We start from the raw sequence: 17,475 nt of genomic DNA on the forward strand, positions 1-17,475 counted from the left end.
ACAAGCTTACAGACTCCTAACTGACAGCAATATTTAGTAGTCACGTGTAACACTTTAAACTAGGATACTGGAGAATAACGATGTTTAGACTATTAAAGATTCATTTTTTAGGGCAAACTGGTACAAACTGATATAAAGCACCAAATCTCTACCAACTTCCCGGAGTAATACAACTTATCTCAAATACTGACTGAATACACACTTTCTAGAAGTGAACACTATCATGCATAAGGATATTCTTCCACTTGAAACCAATGATTAACTTTGACAATTTTAATTCTGTGTTAGAAAGAACAACGAACACTTCACTGTTTTCCTCACCAATCGAAGACCATATGCTAATGGTCTATCTCTAGGTTTTCTGTTCTTTCGGAAAAGTTTTTTAAATTGAGGTGCACCTGGGTGGCATCCAACTCTTGCTTTCTGCTCAGGTAATGACTTTAGGGTTGTGAGATCAAGTCCCACATAGGGCTCCATGCTTAACATTAAGATTCTCTCTCCTTTTCCCTCTGTACCACCCCCTTACTTGTACATGCTTCTTAAAAAAAAAAAAAAAAAAAAAAAAAAAAGCACTTTTAATTGAGAGCAATGTGTGGATGAAAAAAGATAAAGGTAATAAATGCACAGATTATAGTACAGGTCTTCCTGGACTCCTGATGGGGTTATTCCCACTAAACCCATCGTCAAGTTGAAAATATGGTAAAAGTAAAAAATACACCTAACCTACCTTAGTTTACATGTGCTCAGGACACTTATGTTAACTTACAGTTGGGCAGAATCACCTAACACAAAGACTATTTATTAACACAGTACTGAATATCTTGTGTAATTTTTTGAATACTGTACTAAATATGAAAAATGAAATGGTGTTACTGGTACAGAATGGTTGTTTCAGTTATTTACCCTGTGATCTCGTGGCTGACTGGGAGTTAGGACTCCCAGCTACTGCAAGCATCACAAGAGTATTATATTGAATATTGCCAGCCTGGAAGATAATCAAAATTCAAAGTATAGTTTCTACTGTCTGTATTGCTTTCATACCATCATGAAGTTGAAAAATCTTAAGTAGAACCCCTGTGAACTGGGGATCATCTATATACAGACTGGTTTTTCTGAAGGCAAACAAGTGAAGGGCAACAGAAAGCTTACTACTACAGGAAGAACATGACTTACTCAGATTCAAATTTTCTGGCTAGGCTTTCTTTCCCAGTTTAGGAAGTAAGTTTAATATCCGAATACATTTAGTATTCTACTTAACAGTGTAATTTCTCCCTCTGAGAAAATTTCTACAAATAACTTAGTTCATGTGGGTGGCCTGCATTTAGTGTAATATACATGACTAACCACTTTTGTGAAAACCAATAAATGGAGGGGGGAAATTAGTAAGGATTTACCATGTAGAATTTTAAGAAACTTAAGTTGTAAATGCTCATACTATCTACTTGAATGAATTTGCAAAAACTTCATTTTTGGAAGGCTCAAATTTAATGCAAGTATTTGCTTATAAGGTTTTAAACATCTTGGGTTAAGCATCTGCCTTCGGCTCAGGTCATGATTCCAGGGTTCTGGGATCGAGTCCCACATTGGGCTCCTTGCTCAGCAGGGAGCCTTCTCCCTCTGCAGTTCGTTCCCCCTGCTTGTGCTCACGTGCTCTCTGACAAATAAAAACCTCTAAAAAAAACTCTGGTTTGTTCCTATAATTTTTTTTTAAAGGATTTTATTTATTTGACAGAAAGAGGCACAGTAAGATAGGGGAACACAAGCAGGACAAGTGGGAGAGGGAGAAGCAGGCTTCCTGTGGAGCAGGGAGCCCGACGTGGGACTCTATCCCAGGACCCTGAGATCATGACCTGAGCTGAAGGCAGATGCTTAACGACTAAGCCACCCAGGCGCCCCTGTTCCTATAATTTTTACACCTGATCTTAGACAAAAGGCCGAGAAGCGACTGTTCCTATAATTTTTAATCCGAGGGTTTGTCTTTCAATAAAAGAAAATCTAAACGTAAATTTTTTAACATTGTCAAATCCTAAATCAAACACTATGCACTACATGGAATAGTTATGATTCCAAAATAAATGTCCTGTTTTGACAACAGAACAGTGACAAAAATGACTCAGCAAAAAGTAATGGTGGTGATGGTAGTGGTAGCAGCTAACATTTAATAAGCATTTTACTTTATGCTAGGCACAGTAGCCAAGAAATTTATATGTACTTTCATTTAATCCTCACCGAAACCTTTTCAAGTTAGGTACCATTATTTTCCTTTCTGTAAGAGTAAAATAAAGCTGAGTATGAGTTGCCTCAGAATATGTGCCATGTACTGGAACTACAATTAAAAAGGCACTTGTTTCTCTAACTTAGGGTATAATCAGTCCTTGATTACTTGTGACTCTAAGGGGGAGCAGCATTGGTACAGATAACTGAAAACTCCAGATACTCTAAGTTCCTTAGGAAAGACAGGGGAGAGCAACCTAGATGGGACCGAGAAGGGGCCATATTCTCTTAAAGGGCCCAACAGGTTAACAGACTTGTGGAAAGGGTTTCCATACAAACAGATACAAATAATATATGATGTAACCGGACAAAATACTTGTTATCTTCAAACTGGAGCAGTTGGATAAACAACTTATTTTTAGAAATCCTACCCAAACTACAGTTCAAAAAAAAAAAAAAAAAAAAAAAAAAAAGGCAATTATTCCAAGAACCTCAGTGTAAAAGTAATATTGACTACTCAGAACACAAAAGTAGTTGTTCTCAAACTTCAGCACATATCAAATCACCTGGAAGACCTGTTAAAATGTAAGATCACTGGTTCCACTTCAGGATTTCGATTCAATATAGGATATAGGAATTTGCACTTTTAACACATTCTCAGGTAATGAAGATGCTCCTGGAACAGGGAACATTCTGAGAACCACTGCTCTAAACCCAAGTTCAAAAATTACAGTACCTGCAAAGAGAATGCTGTTAATGTTCTCATGTATAGTTCTATAACCTAAACCATGTGTCTTCTATTCCTCTGATGACACTGCCTATAAAATTAAACTGTGGTACAAAACATTTATCTTTCAAAAGAAAAAAAGAGTTGAATGACTACATCTTATTTCACTGCATACCCTTATGCTGCTCTTACACCGAAGATCTATCTACTTGTTTATAAATAATACTTAAATGTGTTTAAAAATAAATTCTGGTTCTTTTTTTTTGACAACAGTAACTCACTTGAAATCTGGTAAAGTCTTTAACTACTCAAGGTGTTAAGTGAAAGATGGCCAGCCCTATCCAACAAATATTAACTGAGTCAATACTAAGCCTTCAGATGAGATAGCAGGAAGGAAGACAACATTCCTTGCCAACCTTCTGGGCTTGTCTTAATAAGAATAAAAAATGTCATGCAGACTTTAAACCCCTATAAATAAGCTAGAACTCCCCAAAGTGCTACACCCATCACCTAATGACCTAACCTCATTGTGAGTGTTACAGGATCAAGGGACAATTGTATGTGAAATTGAGAGACAACATGGATTCTTAAATCAAACTTCCATGTTTAGGAAGAATCACATAAACTACCCTGATATTCTTGATGAATGTAAGGTCTAGAATATACAAATTAAAGAGTACAACATATGATCCCCCCTGTAAAACACAATCAGAAGAAAATTTTAATTAAGCTCTTCAGACCATAATGACTATTACCAGATATAAACAATCAAAAAATAAAGCACAGATGAAATGCAAAACATTGGGCCAGGTTCATCTGTTAGCTAAGTCTTATCTCACATCAGCCAAAACAAAAATACTTATTTCTTAAAAGTTACAGACCTGTGGTATTCGGCATTAAATAGCTCAAACCTTGAAATCCTTAAGTAGACTACTACTATAATTCCTAAGGGTGAACAGCACCCTTATGCTGTTAGCAAACAGCATAAAAGAATAGCACTTCGTTCTCTGACACATTTTTGTCACTGTTCTGTTGTCAAAACATGACATTAAATCACTGTCTTCTACCTTAATCTTACACAATGTTTTATGTCAGTAATGTCTCAAAACCAAACCAAATACCGGTGCTCACAGCTATAATAGTAATGGCACTTCATACCTCCTAAAGATATTACTATATAGTCAAGGCAGTTAGAAAGTATCCAACAACCACTGACACAGAAATTTGGGTATAAATTCCTTATAGAGTTGGTTTTAAAAAGAAGATTTGATCTGTACAAGTAGAAAATATTAAGGAAGCTTTACATGTAGGAACAAAAACCTGAAAAACTCATTACTGAAATGTAAATAATCTAATTTGCAGACTATATATACGCATACACACATATCAGAAAATATGTGTACTTATGACATTGATACAGGATTAAGTTTTTCTTGTAAACGTCCTGCTTGAAATGTCAATTAGGAAAAAATACATTCGGATGATCATAATATTAAAAAAAAAAAAAGATTCTAGTCTTAAGCTTCTGAGGCTCCTGCAGTTTCCCAGGAATTAAGTTCTTTACTATAGCATTTCAGTGTTTTGTTATTTTGGTATGTATTGTGAAAAGGGGGAGGGTGGCATTTATCAATTCTATCTGTCCCATGTATTTATAGCCTCAAACTCATAAGTACTTTGGGAAATGCTGCTACTGACAACCACTCGAGAATTGTTATTACCTTGATATTTCATTACTAAACCAGATGTATGTGTCTGTGTGTGTCTCTACACATACATAAATGTATGTGTGTGTCTATATATGTATGTATATACATACACATATATATGTATGTATATATATATATATATAAATCTACTAACAAAGACACCACAAGAATGTATATTAAGTATATTACTCATTATTATTATTCATTGGATTTCTAACTCAAAAGCTCCATACCATGGACTACATTTTTCATGCTCATTATAAAAACACAAAACACTAGGAGCACCTGGGTAGCTCAGTCAGTTGAACAGCTGACTTGATTTCAGCTCAGGTCATGATCTCAGGGTTCTGGGACTGACCCTGTGATGGGTCCCATAATAGGCTCCATACTCTGCAGGGAGTTTGCTTGAGGATTCTATCCTTCTCCCTCTGCCCTTACTCACTCCCACCACTGTGTACACTCTCTCTCTCTCTCTCTCTCAATAAATCAATTTTGAAAAACAAAATACAACAAACTAAAACATGTAACACTGTGTAACTTGAGAGATGTACAAACAAGAGATTGACAATCACCACACTTCTCTGAGTCTACTGAAGTGGAAATATCACCTATGCAGGATACTTCCTGTATACAGGGAAAGACCAGGAGGTAGTCTAGTTTTATAAACTATTTTATTTTAAGGGTCTGAACTATGAACAAGATCCTCAAGTGTACTTGAGAACATACACTAAATGCAGGACAGGAAGTTCCACTTCTGAAAGATCTGAAGTTGCTATGTGTCAGTATCAGTCTTAAGCATCTCAAAAGTTTGACTTTTTATATGTAGGACATTAAAATATATTATGTATACCCTTAAAAATATAGTACTGCTTAATTATATACCCCTTGCAAAATATTGTAATCTTAAAACCGTGTTTCCTCTGGTATTACCCAATTCAAAAGCTTCATTTGACAGATGAAAGAGGACGCTTGGAAAAGGCTGTTCTGGGGGTGCCTGGGTGACTCAGTTGGTTAAGCCACTGCCTTCAGCTCGGGTTATGATCCTGTAGTCCTGGGATCGAGTCCCACATCAGGCTCCCAGCTCTGCAGGGAATCTGCTTTCCCCCCTCATCCTCTCACTCTCTATCATATAAATAAATTCTTAAAAAAAAAAAAAAGGTTGTTTTGCCCCACTGCTATATAATTGTGAATTTGATTAAATTCAATTTATCAAATTTCCTGTCTTCTATCCATAACACTGCACTATTAGCTGTTACCTTTCTCCTGCCTCTTACCTTCCCCTCATTTCAGCTCTACCACAACCACTGTATTCAGTGTACTCTACTTCTTAACCTTTCTTTTGTCTTTCTCTCCAGGTCCCATTTCCCTTTTTGTCCCTCTTCCGTTGATCATTGACTTTTTCTCTTCCTTCACCCTAGGAGCACTCTTAAACAAGTTTAATAAAATTTAATTAATTTTACTAATCAGTGTAATTTATAAACAGTCCAGTTATTTAGAATTAGAATTTTAAGGTTAACTTTCATTATTTACTTTTACTATTTTCTTACTCATCCTAAAGTGCTAAAACATGTATTAATTTGAAAAAGCCTCTAATAACTATCAAGGAACAGGCATCAGATCAAATCTAAATACTTGGGATATTGACTCTCTTCATGCTTGCATCTGTATTCCAGCTTATACACAAAACCATCTTGGGGATAACCAGGAAATCAAAATGTAGGAAGATATTATCTAAACAAAAATCAACGTAAGTTTTAAAGCCTGAAGTCTGCTGAACAGTTTTCTTCACTATGCAACCTATTTAGGTATTCATCATCAAACAACTAGAACCGCAAAATTTTTGCCAATGTATAATTTAATTAAATGAAGAGAAAAAAGAAAATCTCACCCCCTATGGTACTCTCTTGAAATTCATGAAACTGGCCCTTCACAAAACGAAGCACTAGGCTTGATTTCCCAACAGCAGACTCTCCCAGAAGTACTAGTTTGAACTGGCATATTTTATTTCCAGTATTTGGCCCGTTGGGTCTTGTTGCTCCTCGATTAGCCATGTCCAAATTTGAAAGAAGTCCCTAATTTCAGTCTCTTAAATGAACTTCCAGGATGCAAGGTGTCAATTTTTTTCTTTCTAGATGTAGAGAAACCTGTAAAGAAAAATTAAATAAATCAGGAAACAAAACAAATCTAATGTTAATCACTTCAGCAAATTTTGCCTGTACCATATTATTGCATGATAATCTTAACATCGATATGACATTGAATGTCATTTAAGTTCACTACCTTTGTAATAATATAAAGGTATGAGATTTAAGCCTAAAATCCTGCTGTAATTTTCAGAATTAAAAAAAAACTCTATAGCTAATCTTTATTAAAGACTTAACTTTGTGCCAGGTAGTTAAGTACTTAACATTTGCTCAACAATCCTATAGATACTACAACCCTTAAAAATGAGGAAACAGGGACAGAGAGGTTCAGTAACTTGATTGAGGTCATACAGTTACTGTGACAGAGTTGTGACAAAGCCATGAAAGAGCTACGTTTCAAACTCAGTCAACCTGAGAGATGATTCAAGAGTTTAGGTTCTGGAGCCAGACTAGCTGGACTAGAATAGTTTTAGGGAAAATAAAGTTCATAAATGGAAAGTTCTTACAAAAGATCCTAGAACACAGTTAAGAGCTCAATAAATGTTGGCTATTATTATGGGAAGGCCCCTGTAAAATTATACATTTTTTTTGTTTAACTAACGGTAAATTGGAGCAACAAGTATTATAAGGCTCTCAGGTTTGTGTGTCCAGTGGCTAAAAGACTTAGAATTGTTTCATGTGCTCAAGTACATTATACATGGAAGTGTTAACAGAGGTCCTCTATGTGGTAATCTTTAATTAGTGTCTTACTTTGTTAACGCTATTCTGTAGTTTGGGCCTAACAATTAAATATGTCACTATTTTCTATTTAACACATCTAGAAAAACCTAACCTAAATGGCAACTTCTCTTATCACCTAATGCTAATTTTCAATCTCAAAGGAATAAGGGAACATTATTCCAATCTACTCACAAATCACAATGGTTTCCTCCCATCTTTAGCTACAATCTGATCATGTGCTCCTTAAATCTGATGATTCCCTCCTTAAAGTAACTGTTATATTTCATTTAGGTACCTCATTTAAGAAAATTGCCTTCCCCATGAAATGAGTTTAGATAAAAATCCCTTTGGACAATGAATTCATTAATAAATATCCAAGCAATCTTATGTTGGAGACAACAAAATCACCACTGACTTACCTAAACGGCAGCTTTGTAGTGTCCTTTTAGTAATGCATACCGAACTATTCACACTTGAAACAAGATGTTTGAGTTGCTTCCAAACAGTAGGGATGTAAATAAAACATGACTGGCCACAAAATAATTTAATGGCGATGAGTTCACTTTACTCTTCTCCCTATTTCTGTACATTTCAAAATTTTTCTGTAATAAAAAATGCTCCGGGGCGCCTGGGTGGCTCAGCCATTAAGCAGCTGCCTTCTGCTCAGGTCATGATCCCAGGGTCCTGGAATCAAGCCCCCGCACTGGGCTCGTTGTTCAGCAGGAAGTCTGCTTCTCCCTCTCCCATTCCCCCTGCTGTGTTCCCTCTCTCGTTGTTCACTCTCTCTGTCAGATAAATAAATAATATCTTTAAATAAGTTACATATCTACTGGAGAATTAGATGACAGAATGAATCAATCTACCTATCTATCTATCCAATACAGGGGCCAACACATAAAAGGGACTGAAAATTGGCAATTAAAGGGGCCCTCTGATGAAATAATGACCAAGTATCAACAGAATATCATGCAGAATGAACACGTACCAACACACTCAGATATTTCAATACCAACAGAAACACTTCCCAATTGTTTCACTACCTCCAAAACAGCAAATTCAAATACTTGTCAAGGACAACATGCTCCGAATTTCCATGGTCCAAAATTTCAGGAAAAACGACATTCCCATAAAAAATTATGATTTTAGCTTTGCCTTCTAAGGGTTAAAGCTGTTGGACTATAACTCCCTCCAACACTCTCTAGCAGAAAATAAATGTAATTATAAAAGATACAGGCAGCCTAACATTAAGGTTAATGTATTCACTACTGTTTTGTTTTGCAAAACAAAAATTTTGCATAAAATGCTTTTTAAATCTTTTGAAAATTAAGTGGTAGTCTATAAAGGTCTCTAGGTATTCTTTAATGAATAGAGTATTAACAACAGCAGCTAACATTTACCACACACTTTTGTGCCAACCACTATTCCATGAATTTTGCTTACAGCAACCCTATGAACTCATATTATCCCAATTTTACATTAAAAGTAAAGTTTCTGAGCCCTCCTGAATTATCATAGTGCTGTACACGTGTTTTTTTTTCTAACTGGTTATGACACTGACAAAAACCAAAATTTGTGAATTATGACGTTCACAGCGTACAGTCTCGGGAGGTAACCAGCTCCTAAGGGAAGAGAACAGCGGGACAGGTTTCATAAGGTCTCTCTCTACCACTGTGCATGCTCAGCGGCCTAGTTGTCTTGAGTTCTTTAAAGTTGCGGTTCATCACCTTTCATAGATGAGACACCCCCTAGGCAGACTATGTTGATGAGCCTCCTCCTCCCTCCATTACCGGTCTTTCGAAGTCGAAGGTAGGCGGAGCTCCCCAAATTCACACCTGCTGTAGGCCCCAGTTCCTCCTTGGAGAGCACCTGAGTAACTGATACCAAACTCCGGACAGCCCGAACAAGCAGGACCCGCCAGGCCCCCTGGCCATCTTTCCCATCCTGCTTCCCCCACCCTGGCCTGGCTTCGGCTGGGACCACCCCCTCCAGGACTGCCAGGACAGGGGCCAGACGGAACCGCGGCCTCCAGCACTCTTTCACGGCGCCATCTTGAGAAGGGAAGAGGGTGACACCCGTCGCTCCCTCAGTCAGTCCGCAAATCCCGATCCCCGGAGCTCTTTGAGGAATGAATCACCAGAGCCGGCAGGACGAGATGCCCAGCTCGACAACTCTGGTCCAGGGCACTGGGGCCAGGTGAAGAAGAATGGGCGGGAGACACAGTGCCGGCAGGGCCGCGGACAGACTGAGAACAGCGCATAACCTGGGGTCCTGGCTGGCTCTTGGCAAGGGAGGGAAGGTTTGGTTACCTGAGACGGCAGCACGCGGAGCCGCGGGGCTGAAGCCTCCCGGCAGCAAGTCCCAGGCGTAGCCCGAAAAGAGGCTGAAGCTGTGGCGGTGGCTTAGACGGTGGCGGCGCGTCTCCTCCTCAGGCCGCTCCCCTCAGACTGGACCGTGCGGGGATCGTGCCGTGGTGCCGCCCCCGTCCGGCTCCGTCTCCGCCTCTCTCCGCTCCGCCTTCCTCTTTCCTTTCTCCTCCTTCACCGCCGCCGGCGCTCGAGTTCCGACTAATTCTTCCTCCTCCTCCCTCCTCTGCCTCCTCCCCTCAGGCTAGCCGCCGGCTCCGCCGCGAACCAAAACACAAACACTCAAGTCCCAACCCGGGAGCCACTTCCGCCGCTCGGCGCCGGCCTCGCCGCCACGTCGCTGCACGTAGGGAGCTACGCCCCTTCGTCACTTCCGCGGTAGCTAGCCCCACCTCTCCGTCCGCTCCCCCGCCCCTTCTCAAAGCCCTCTCAGCTGGGGCTGGTCTGCGGGGCCGGCTGGGGCGTGTCATGTGACCTCTGCGTTCAGCCAGGGGCGAGCCAGCCTGCTTCCTCCATCCCACGTCCCAGGCAAGCGCGGCCCCGCCCTTGCAGGCGCCATTGTCATCTGGGTGGCGGTCCTGGGCTCCCGGCGGTAGGGGGTGGGGGAATTCTTTTATGGCCTGGGTTTTGGGGAAGCTCGAGAACAGGGGTTTGTTGCTCCCTGCCCATGTGGGGCGGAGAAATTCCTTTTGTGAATGTGAGCTCACAGCCCAATTAACGCTACTCTGCAGCACCCCAACACGGCTAGGGGGCTTTTTGGGGAGGACTTTTCTAGCCTGAGAGAGCCTCCCCAGCTCTCCGAACGTGTCCTGAGGGGGAAGCCTGGGTCGTAAAGGTATTTACTCCTGCGAAAAGGATTAGAACCTCCCCATACCAAAAGTCTCTAGGCGAGAAAATCTTAAAATAATAAGCTTTTATTGCTTTTATTCAGTTTACCTGTTTGTGTGTGTGTGTGTGGGGGGGGGGAATCTTAAAATAATAGCTTGCTTTTATTAAGGATTTTCCTTTGCGAGTTATCCTATTTTACTTTTACACTACAAGGTCTCAGGCAAATGAACATCTGAGACTAATTGCCTTCCTAAATTAGAGTATTAGCTCCCCAAAGTGGTCCTCAACACTGTGTGGCACAGTGCCTGGCAGCTGGGAGTCTCTAGTCATGGTTGTGTGATTAGTGAGTGAGGCGTGCCTGTTTTAAAGGTAAAGAATTTGAAGCAAAGAGATGGTGTAACTTGTCCAAAATCACCACTGCTAGTGAAATTGTATTCTAACCTGCAAACTGGTCCTGAGTTCTTACGCAGGATTCCAGTAAAAAAACAACAACAACAAAAAAACCCAAAACCTCAAAACATTATCCTCCGCTGCAGATCGACATAACACACTCTTCTTTGGTTAAATTTCATACAGTAGTTTCCGGCCAGGTATCTGAAACAAAACAAAATAATTCGTTTTGTAATTTGATAGAATGTTAAATTGACTTTCCTTCAGGGTAAGGGCTACTTTACGGTTTTGCATGTATAGCCCTGTTTTGAGAACATCAACATTGTCTAGGATGTATACTTAAGGTAAGGTATCCTGGGGATTCTCTGTCAACATTATGCAAGGAAGATGATTTGAATCCTTGAACAGCCAGTCTTCTAGATGAACTTCCCAGTTACTAACCAGAAGAGCATAATGTGTCATACCTAAATGGTATCTGTGGCACTTGATCCTCAAGAGCTTGTTCCAGTGTAATGTGTTAGTCATGTTAGCACCTCTTGGACAATCCAAGGAAGAATCAGGAAATAGGCTATGTCACATCAGTTGTGGCATGTTAACACTACATCCCAAACCAAACTTTCCAGCCCAAACCTCCTTCTGCTTAGTTGACTGGTATTAACAGACTTCCAGTCAACTGGACTTGAAATGGGAAAATCATCTTCCCCCTTCATAAACCATTTTCCATTCTAATACCCCAAGTTCTCTAATCCCCAAATCTGCGATCTAATCCCAACACCTGTGATCTAATCCTAGCATTATGGTAGTGTTCATATAAACTGAATTAATGCATAGTCCCATCTTTTCAATCATTTTTTGCATTTCAGCCAGTAACTCTCAAAAATGTTCAATGATATCTCACTTGCAAAATAGAGTCCAAAGTTCTTCTCTAGGCCCAACCCACATTTCTGTCATTCTATTTCTATAGTTTCCCTCTCCCCAAACTCTTGCTTTGTACCCTAATCATACCAGTATACCCAGTGTTCCCAGAATGTTGCCTATGTGTTCTCATCTTGGCATATTTAATCACTTTGTTCTCTCTTTCCCAGAACACAATTAATGTTCATCACTGCAGGTTTCACTTTCGCCAAGAAACCAAATGCTCTTGATCACATCTGAGAATATAGTTGACCCTTGAACAATGCAGGTGTTAGGGGAACCAACTCCCCACACAGTTGAACATCTGCATGTAATGTTTGATGCCCCCCCAAATTAAATACTAGTACCGTATAGTTGACTGGAAGTCTTACCAATAAAATATTTTATATGTTATATTTATTACATATTCTTACAATAATATCTAATATAATCTTACAATATTATCTAACTTCCTCTTAATTTTTTTTTTTGTATTTCTGGGCAATATCATTTGCAAGTATTTTTCAAAATTTTGCAGATCTCCAAAAAATCTTCTGATATATTGAAAAAAATCCACATATAAATGAACTAGCACAGTTCAAAACTGTGTTGTTCAAGGGTCAACTGTAGTTCTACGGGATTTATCTTTTTCCAATAGTTTCAATAGTTTGCTTTACTCCCTATGATGGTTCTAATATCTATCTGCTTTATTTTATAGTGCGTAGACTTTTCTCCTCACATTTTCATTCCCATTGGGGAATCTAAAACTCATTGGGGGAGGGGGCCCTGGATGGCTTAGTCGGTCACAACCTTAGAGTTGTAAGATGGAGCTCTGAGTAGGCCTCCTGAACTACTGGGCATGGAGCCTGCTTAAAATTCTCTCTCCCTCTTTCTCTGCTCTCTTCCAATAAATAAATAAATAAATAAATAAATAAATAAAATCTTATTAGGATTTTAAAGTTCTTAAGGACCAAGACAGTAATTTATTCATCATTTCAATTCCTCACAAAGGATTTTTGACAATAGGGACCTCAAAATATTTGTGAACTTAATTGCATTTAAAATGATGAGCATTTGACTGAGGAAGTCCTCACAAATAACACATGGATACTGTAATTTAAATTGTTAGGAACACCCCATTTCATTGTTCTAGGATAATGCTTCCTCATTTATTTTTTTCTACCAATTTTGTCTTTTAATTTACCCCCTTCATAAATACATTTCACAGTATTTTATAGTTTAGTCATAATGTTTGCCTTGAAGAGGGCTGCTCCCATGGCAGCACTTCTAAGTTCCACTGGCAATTTTGGAGAGACTGATATGCCACAGTACATCGTTGCTCTTAGTGCTGCCACTCATAATATGCTTGTGTTTTCTTCCTCACCCCTAGGTAACTGAAGATAACAGATAATTGTATATTTTTAGTGTCAAATGTGGAATCCTATTTATTGATATAATTTGTTAAGGAAGCTACAAAGTGGAGGGATGGGCCTTAAATGAAGTTAATAGACTTGAACACAGCCCTTAATGCTTCCTTTGCTCTCAAATCTCTAAATACCCATTCACAAATTCCTAGTACTTTGCATCTATCATCTCCAGCACTCTTACCTATCTGTATCTTCTACCTTCTCTTCTGGGAAATGTTTCCACCATTGTGTAGTTGAAGAATGAATCAAAGATGGTAATGACTGGTAATGTTCTTTTAACTGGGACTATCTGAGACAAACCTAAAGGTAATTCTAACTGAAGGAATTGCAGGCATAGTGATAAGGCAATGAGAAAAAGACTATGGGAACAGAGTTAGTCATGTTTAAAAAGCAGGGCTTAAAGCAAGCCTCAGTTCAAATAACTTCTAAGCCCACAAATTCTAAAGCAGTATCCCTTTATAGGAAAGTATTTTCTTCACTACACTTGTCAGTATGTGAAATGATCTTATTTATTGGTTTACTTGATGGTTATCCATCCCCACTAGAAAGTAAGTTCCAAGAGATAGGGATTGGCTTGTATTTCACAATATTCCTAGCACTGACACAAAGTAAGTACTTAATAGTTATTTGTAAAATGAAAGAATTGAATGAATGCTTATCCATAGACATACCTTCATTTATATGCTATCAAGTCATTTAAAATGCTTAAGGGGAGAAGAATATTTATATTAATTATCTGAAAATTACTTTATACAAATTTTTTCAAATGTGAAATAATATCTCCTAACTTTTTTTTTTTTTATTTTAAATTTTACAAGTCCTTCATAGTTTCTAAAAGACTGGAATCCTATAAATTCTGTTCTGATTCCAAGCTAGGTGCTGTATTTCCCATGAATGTGTAGAAATTACAAATATTCACCAAATAGACTTTCATTGACAAAGGGGGCTGCCTGGTTGGCTCAGTCTGAAGAGTATGCAACTCGACTTTGGGGTTGTAAGCTCAAGCCCCACCCTGGGTGAAGAGAATATGTAAATAAATAAATGTAAAACCTGACAATTTAAAGAAAATCCCATACTGAACCGGGTTCCTGGGTGGCTCTGGCTGTTAATCCTCTGCCTCAGGTCATGATCTTGAAGTCCTGGGATGGGTCCCTGCCTAGGGCTCCCTACCCAGCAGGGAGTCTGCTTCTCCCTCAGTCCCTCACCCTTCTCTAACACACACTTAAAAAAAAAAAAAAAATCGCGTGCTTAAAACGAGTTTGAGTTTGCCACAGTATTTTAAAAAGTCAGTATGCATTATTGTGTAACACATCTCAAACTTTATTTCAATGTTATTTAAAGCTTGGTTATTAAAGTGTAAATGTTCTCAAAGACTTTTTTCTCTACCACAGGTACCAAATATAATAACAGAATTCAAGGTAGTTCTTTAGGCTAAAAGAACTACATGCAGTATGCATGTTCTTGCATAACGAAGGACCTAAAATTAATGGTCACCACCGAAAAATGGCTACTTATTCCCTGTTCGCCAGTAAAATTAATAGGCAAATGGCCAGGGGGCGGCCCGAGGCTAAACCCATCCTAGGGAGAGTGAGTTGCTTGCAAAACTGAAGAGAAGTTGGTGAGCATTTTCTCTAGTGCCCAAGACCACATCCTTCAAGTTTTCTTGCCCTTCAGATCTAGTAAGGAAGGAGGAAGAAAAGAGAAGGGAGGGAGGGAAGGAGAGAAAGAAAAAGAGGGAGGGGCGCCTGGGTGGCTCAGTGGGTTAAGCCGCTGCCTTCGGCTCAGGTCATGATCTCAGCATCCTAGGATCGAGCCCCACATCGGGCTCTCTGCTCAGCGGGGAGCCTGCTTCCTCCTCTCTCTCTCTGCCTGCCTCTCTGCCTACTTGTGATCTCTGTCAAATAAATAAATAAAATCTTTATTTAAAAAAAAAAAAAAAGAAAAAAGAAAAAGAGGGAGAGAAAGGAGAGGGAGAGAAACGGACCGAGACAGAGGGAGAAATGGGTAGAGACCAGCTTGATGAAACAATTGCGCGCCAAGCCCCGCCCCTGTTTCCTAGGTAACCCGGTAAACAGACCCTCGTCTGCTTCTCCTCTGTGAACTCCTCTACGCGTAAATTGGTAGGCAGGAAGCTGTGGGCAGGGAGTCCGAGTGGAGATGTGTTCTTTCGTGAGAGTGGGGTTCCCTAAAGGGTTGGGGCACCCCCAGGGCTTGGGAACTTCCATTGAGCCAGGTGCAGTTTTCCCCTTAGAGATGAGTGCAGCTGAAGGAATGAGGGTTTCTGAGAGGAAATGTCCCCAGAGTATGGAGGTTGGTCTCACGGACGAAGGAAAGGATGACTCAGGAGAAAGGGGGGTCCTCATGGGAACAAAATCTCCCACGGAGTTAGGGTTCAGAGTGGGATTAGGAAAAGAAGATTCCTCATGTAGGGAGAGCCTCCTGGATAGTAATAAATTTGAGGAGAGGATAGCATCACCAGAAACAAAATCTCCATTGAGCAAGGAGCTTGAAATGAAATTAAAAATACAGAATCTTTCTAGGACCCTCCCGGAGAGGAGTAATTTGGGAGTCTATGGGGTCTCAGCCTCCCAGGAAACAAAATCTCTAGGTATGTTACCAGGAAGAATGGGGTTAGAAAATGACTGTCTTCTGGCAGGGTGCTCTGGAAGGATGATACAGCCTCACTTGGGCATGGTATGTGAAAGTCCACAGGCTCTAGGGAGCAGGAGAGGTTCTGTGGCTGGTTCCTTTGGAGGAGTAAGGGCTTCACTGGGGAAGCAGCCTACTTTGGATTTAGAACCTACACAGGAACTGGGAAAAGAGACCTGTGTGGTGATCAAGCCCAGTACAGAGATGAAGCCTCCTGTGGAGGTGGACACTGGTCTACCCAAACTAGAAGAGCCAGGGCCCCAAATAGGCTTGGTGATAGAACCTTCTGAGAGCCAGTTTGCCCAACAACCTGAAGAGAGAAAGGAGGCTGAAAACACTGAACCAGGAATAGAACCTCCAGATCGCATCAGACCCATATACTCTGGGAAATTTTTTGATCGGATGCCTTGCTGGCCAACTGTAAGTGTTTTTTTCTAGTACTTTCCCTAAGAACTTTGTATATCCATGTCTTTATCAAGATGATAAACTGATGAGACGTGTTTGGATTCACGGAGTCAAATTGTAAAGATTTCGCTGAGCTGCTGATAATTCCTTGTCCCATTGGATTCTTTCAAGGTTTCACTTTGATATTTTCTCATTCTTTGCCTTCCTTCCTAGATGTCAGCTTTGTTTTCTGTGTGTACCATACCGATGGTTCCTCCTGACTTCTCCTTTGACCTTCATTTTATTGATCAATCTGCATTTCCTCAACCCTTTCACCAAGATACATGTTGTATCCTAATAGTCATATAATGAAAGAAAAATTCCCGCATTGATTATATATTCTGTGATTATTTATTCTTCCAGCAAAGACTTGTGGTAGTGGTAGCCATTTTGCTGGATACAAGAAAATATACAACAAAAACCACATTATTCATACACTCTAGGTTTAGACACTCATTCTAATGTTAGAGACTGATAACTGAACAAATGTTATATAGGTTTCCAAATGAGTAGAAAACAAATTTGATTCTTCCTTAATAGATATATACTCTAAGCACAGAGCTCAGTGGAAAGATTGGGCAACTCTGTTTGAAGGAGATGGGAAGGCTTTGCAGAGCAAGTAATATTTGAGCTGATTTAGAAATATCTGAGCTCAGGGAACCTGGGTGGCTCAGTGGGTTAAGCCTCTGCCTTCAGCAGGTCATGATCTCAGGGTCCTGGGATTGAGCCCCGCATCAGGCTCTCTGCTCAGCAGGGAGCCTGCTTCCCCCCTCTCTCTGCCTGCTGCTCTGCGTACTTGTGATCTGTCAAATAAATAAATAAAAATCTTTAAAAAAAAGAGAGATACAGATGAAAACGAAATATGTGGAAGAAATCTAAACATCCAGAACATATGGAAACAGAAGCAATGGTGAATAAAATTTGCCTTTTGGAAAGATAATTTTGATATCAGCAGTAATGGTGGACTCA

General features: G+C 39.8%; 2 protein-coding genes across 4 annotated transcripts in view; one reads left to right on the top strand and one right to left on the bottom strand.

Annotated features, from left to right (window-relative positions):
- Positions 1-10,190, bottom strand: part of RAB5A (RAB5A, member RAS oncogene family) — a 28,572-nt gene extending 18,382 nt beyond the window's left edge. The window contains exons 1-2 of the mRNA XM_059162513.1: positions 9,818-10,190; positions 6,536-6,791 (exon numbers count right to left, since the gene is read on the bottom strand). Coding sequence (XP_059018496.1) covers positions 6,536-6,698 — 163 coding nt within the window. The 5' untranslated portion in view covers positions 6,699-6,791; positions 9,818-10,190. The remainder of the gene's footprint in view (positions 1-6,535; positions 6,792-9,817) is intronic.
- Positions 10,191-10,351: 161 nt separating this feature from the next.
- Positions 10,352-17,475, top strand: part of EFHB (EF-hand domain family member B) — a 59,497-nt gene continuing 52,373 nt past the window's right edge. For 2 of the 3 annotated variants that reach the window (XR_009350880.1, XM_059162509.1), the window contains exon 1: positions 15,363-16,482. Coding sequence is in view for 1 of the 3 variants with exons in the window: in XM_059162509.1 (XP_059018492.1) it covers positions 15,571-16,482 (912 nt within the window). In the remaining 2 variants the exon portion in view is untranslated. Of the gene's footprint in view, positions 10,403-15,362; positions 16,483-17,475 lie in introns of those variants that run through there. The other variant, XM_059162510.1, reaches the window with a different exon arrangement.

Source organism: Mustela lutreola, chromosome 2 (genome assembly GCF_030435805.1).
Source record: "Mustela lutreola isolate mMusLut2 chromosome 2, mMusLut2.pri, whole genome shotgun sequence".
NCBI lineage: Eukaryota > Metazoa > Chordata > Mammalia > Carnivora > Mustelidae > Mustela > Mustela lutreola.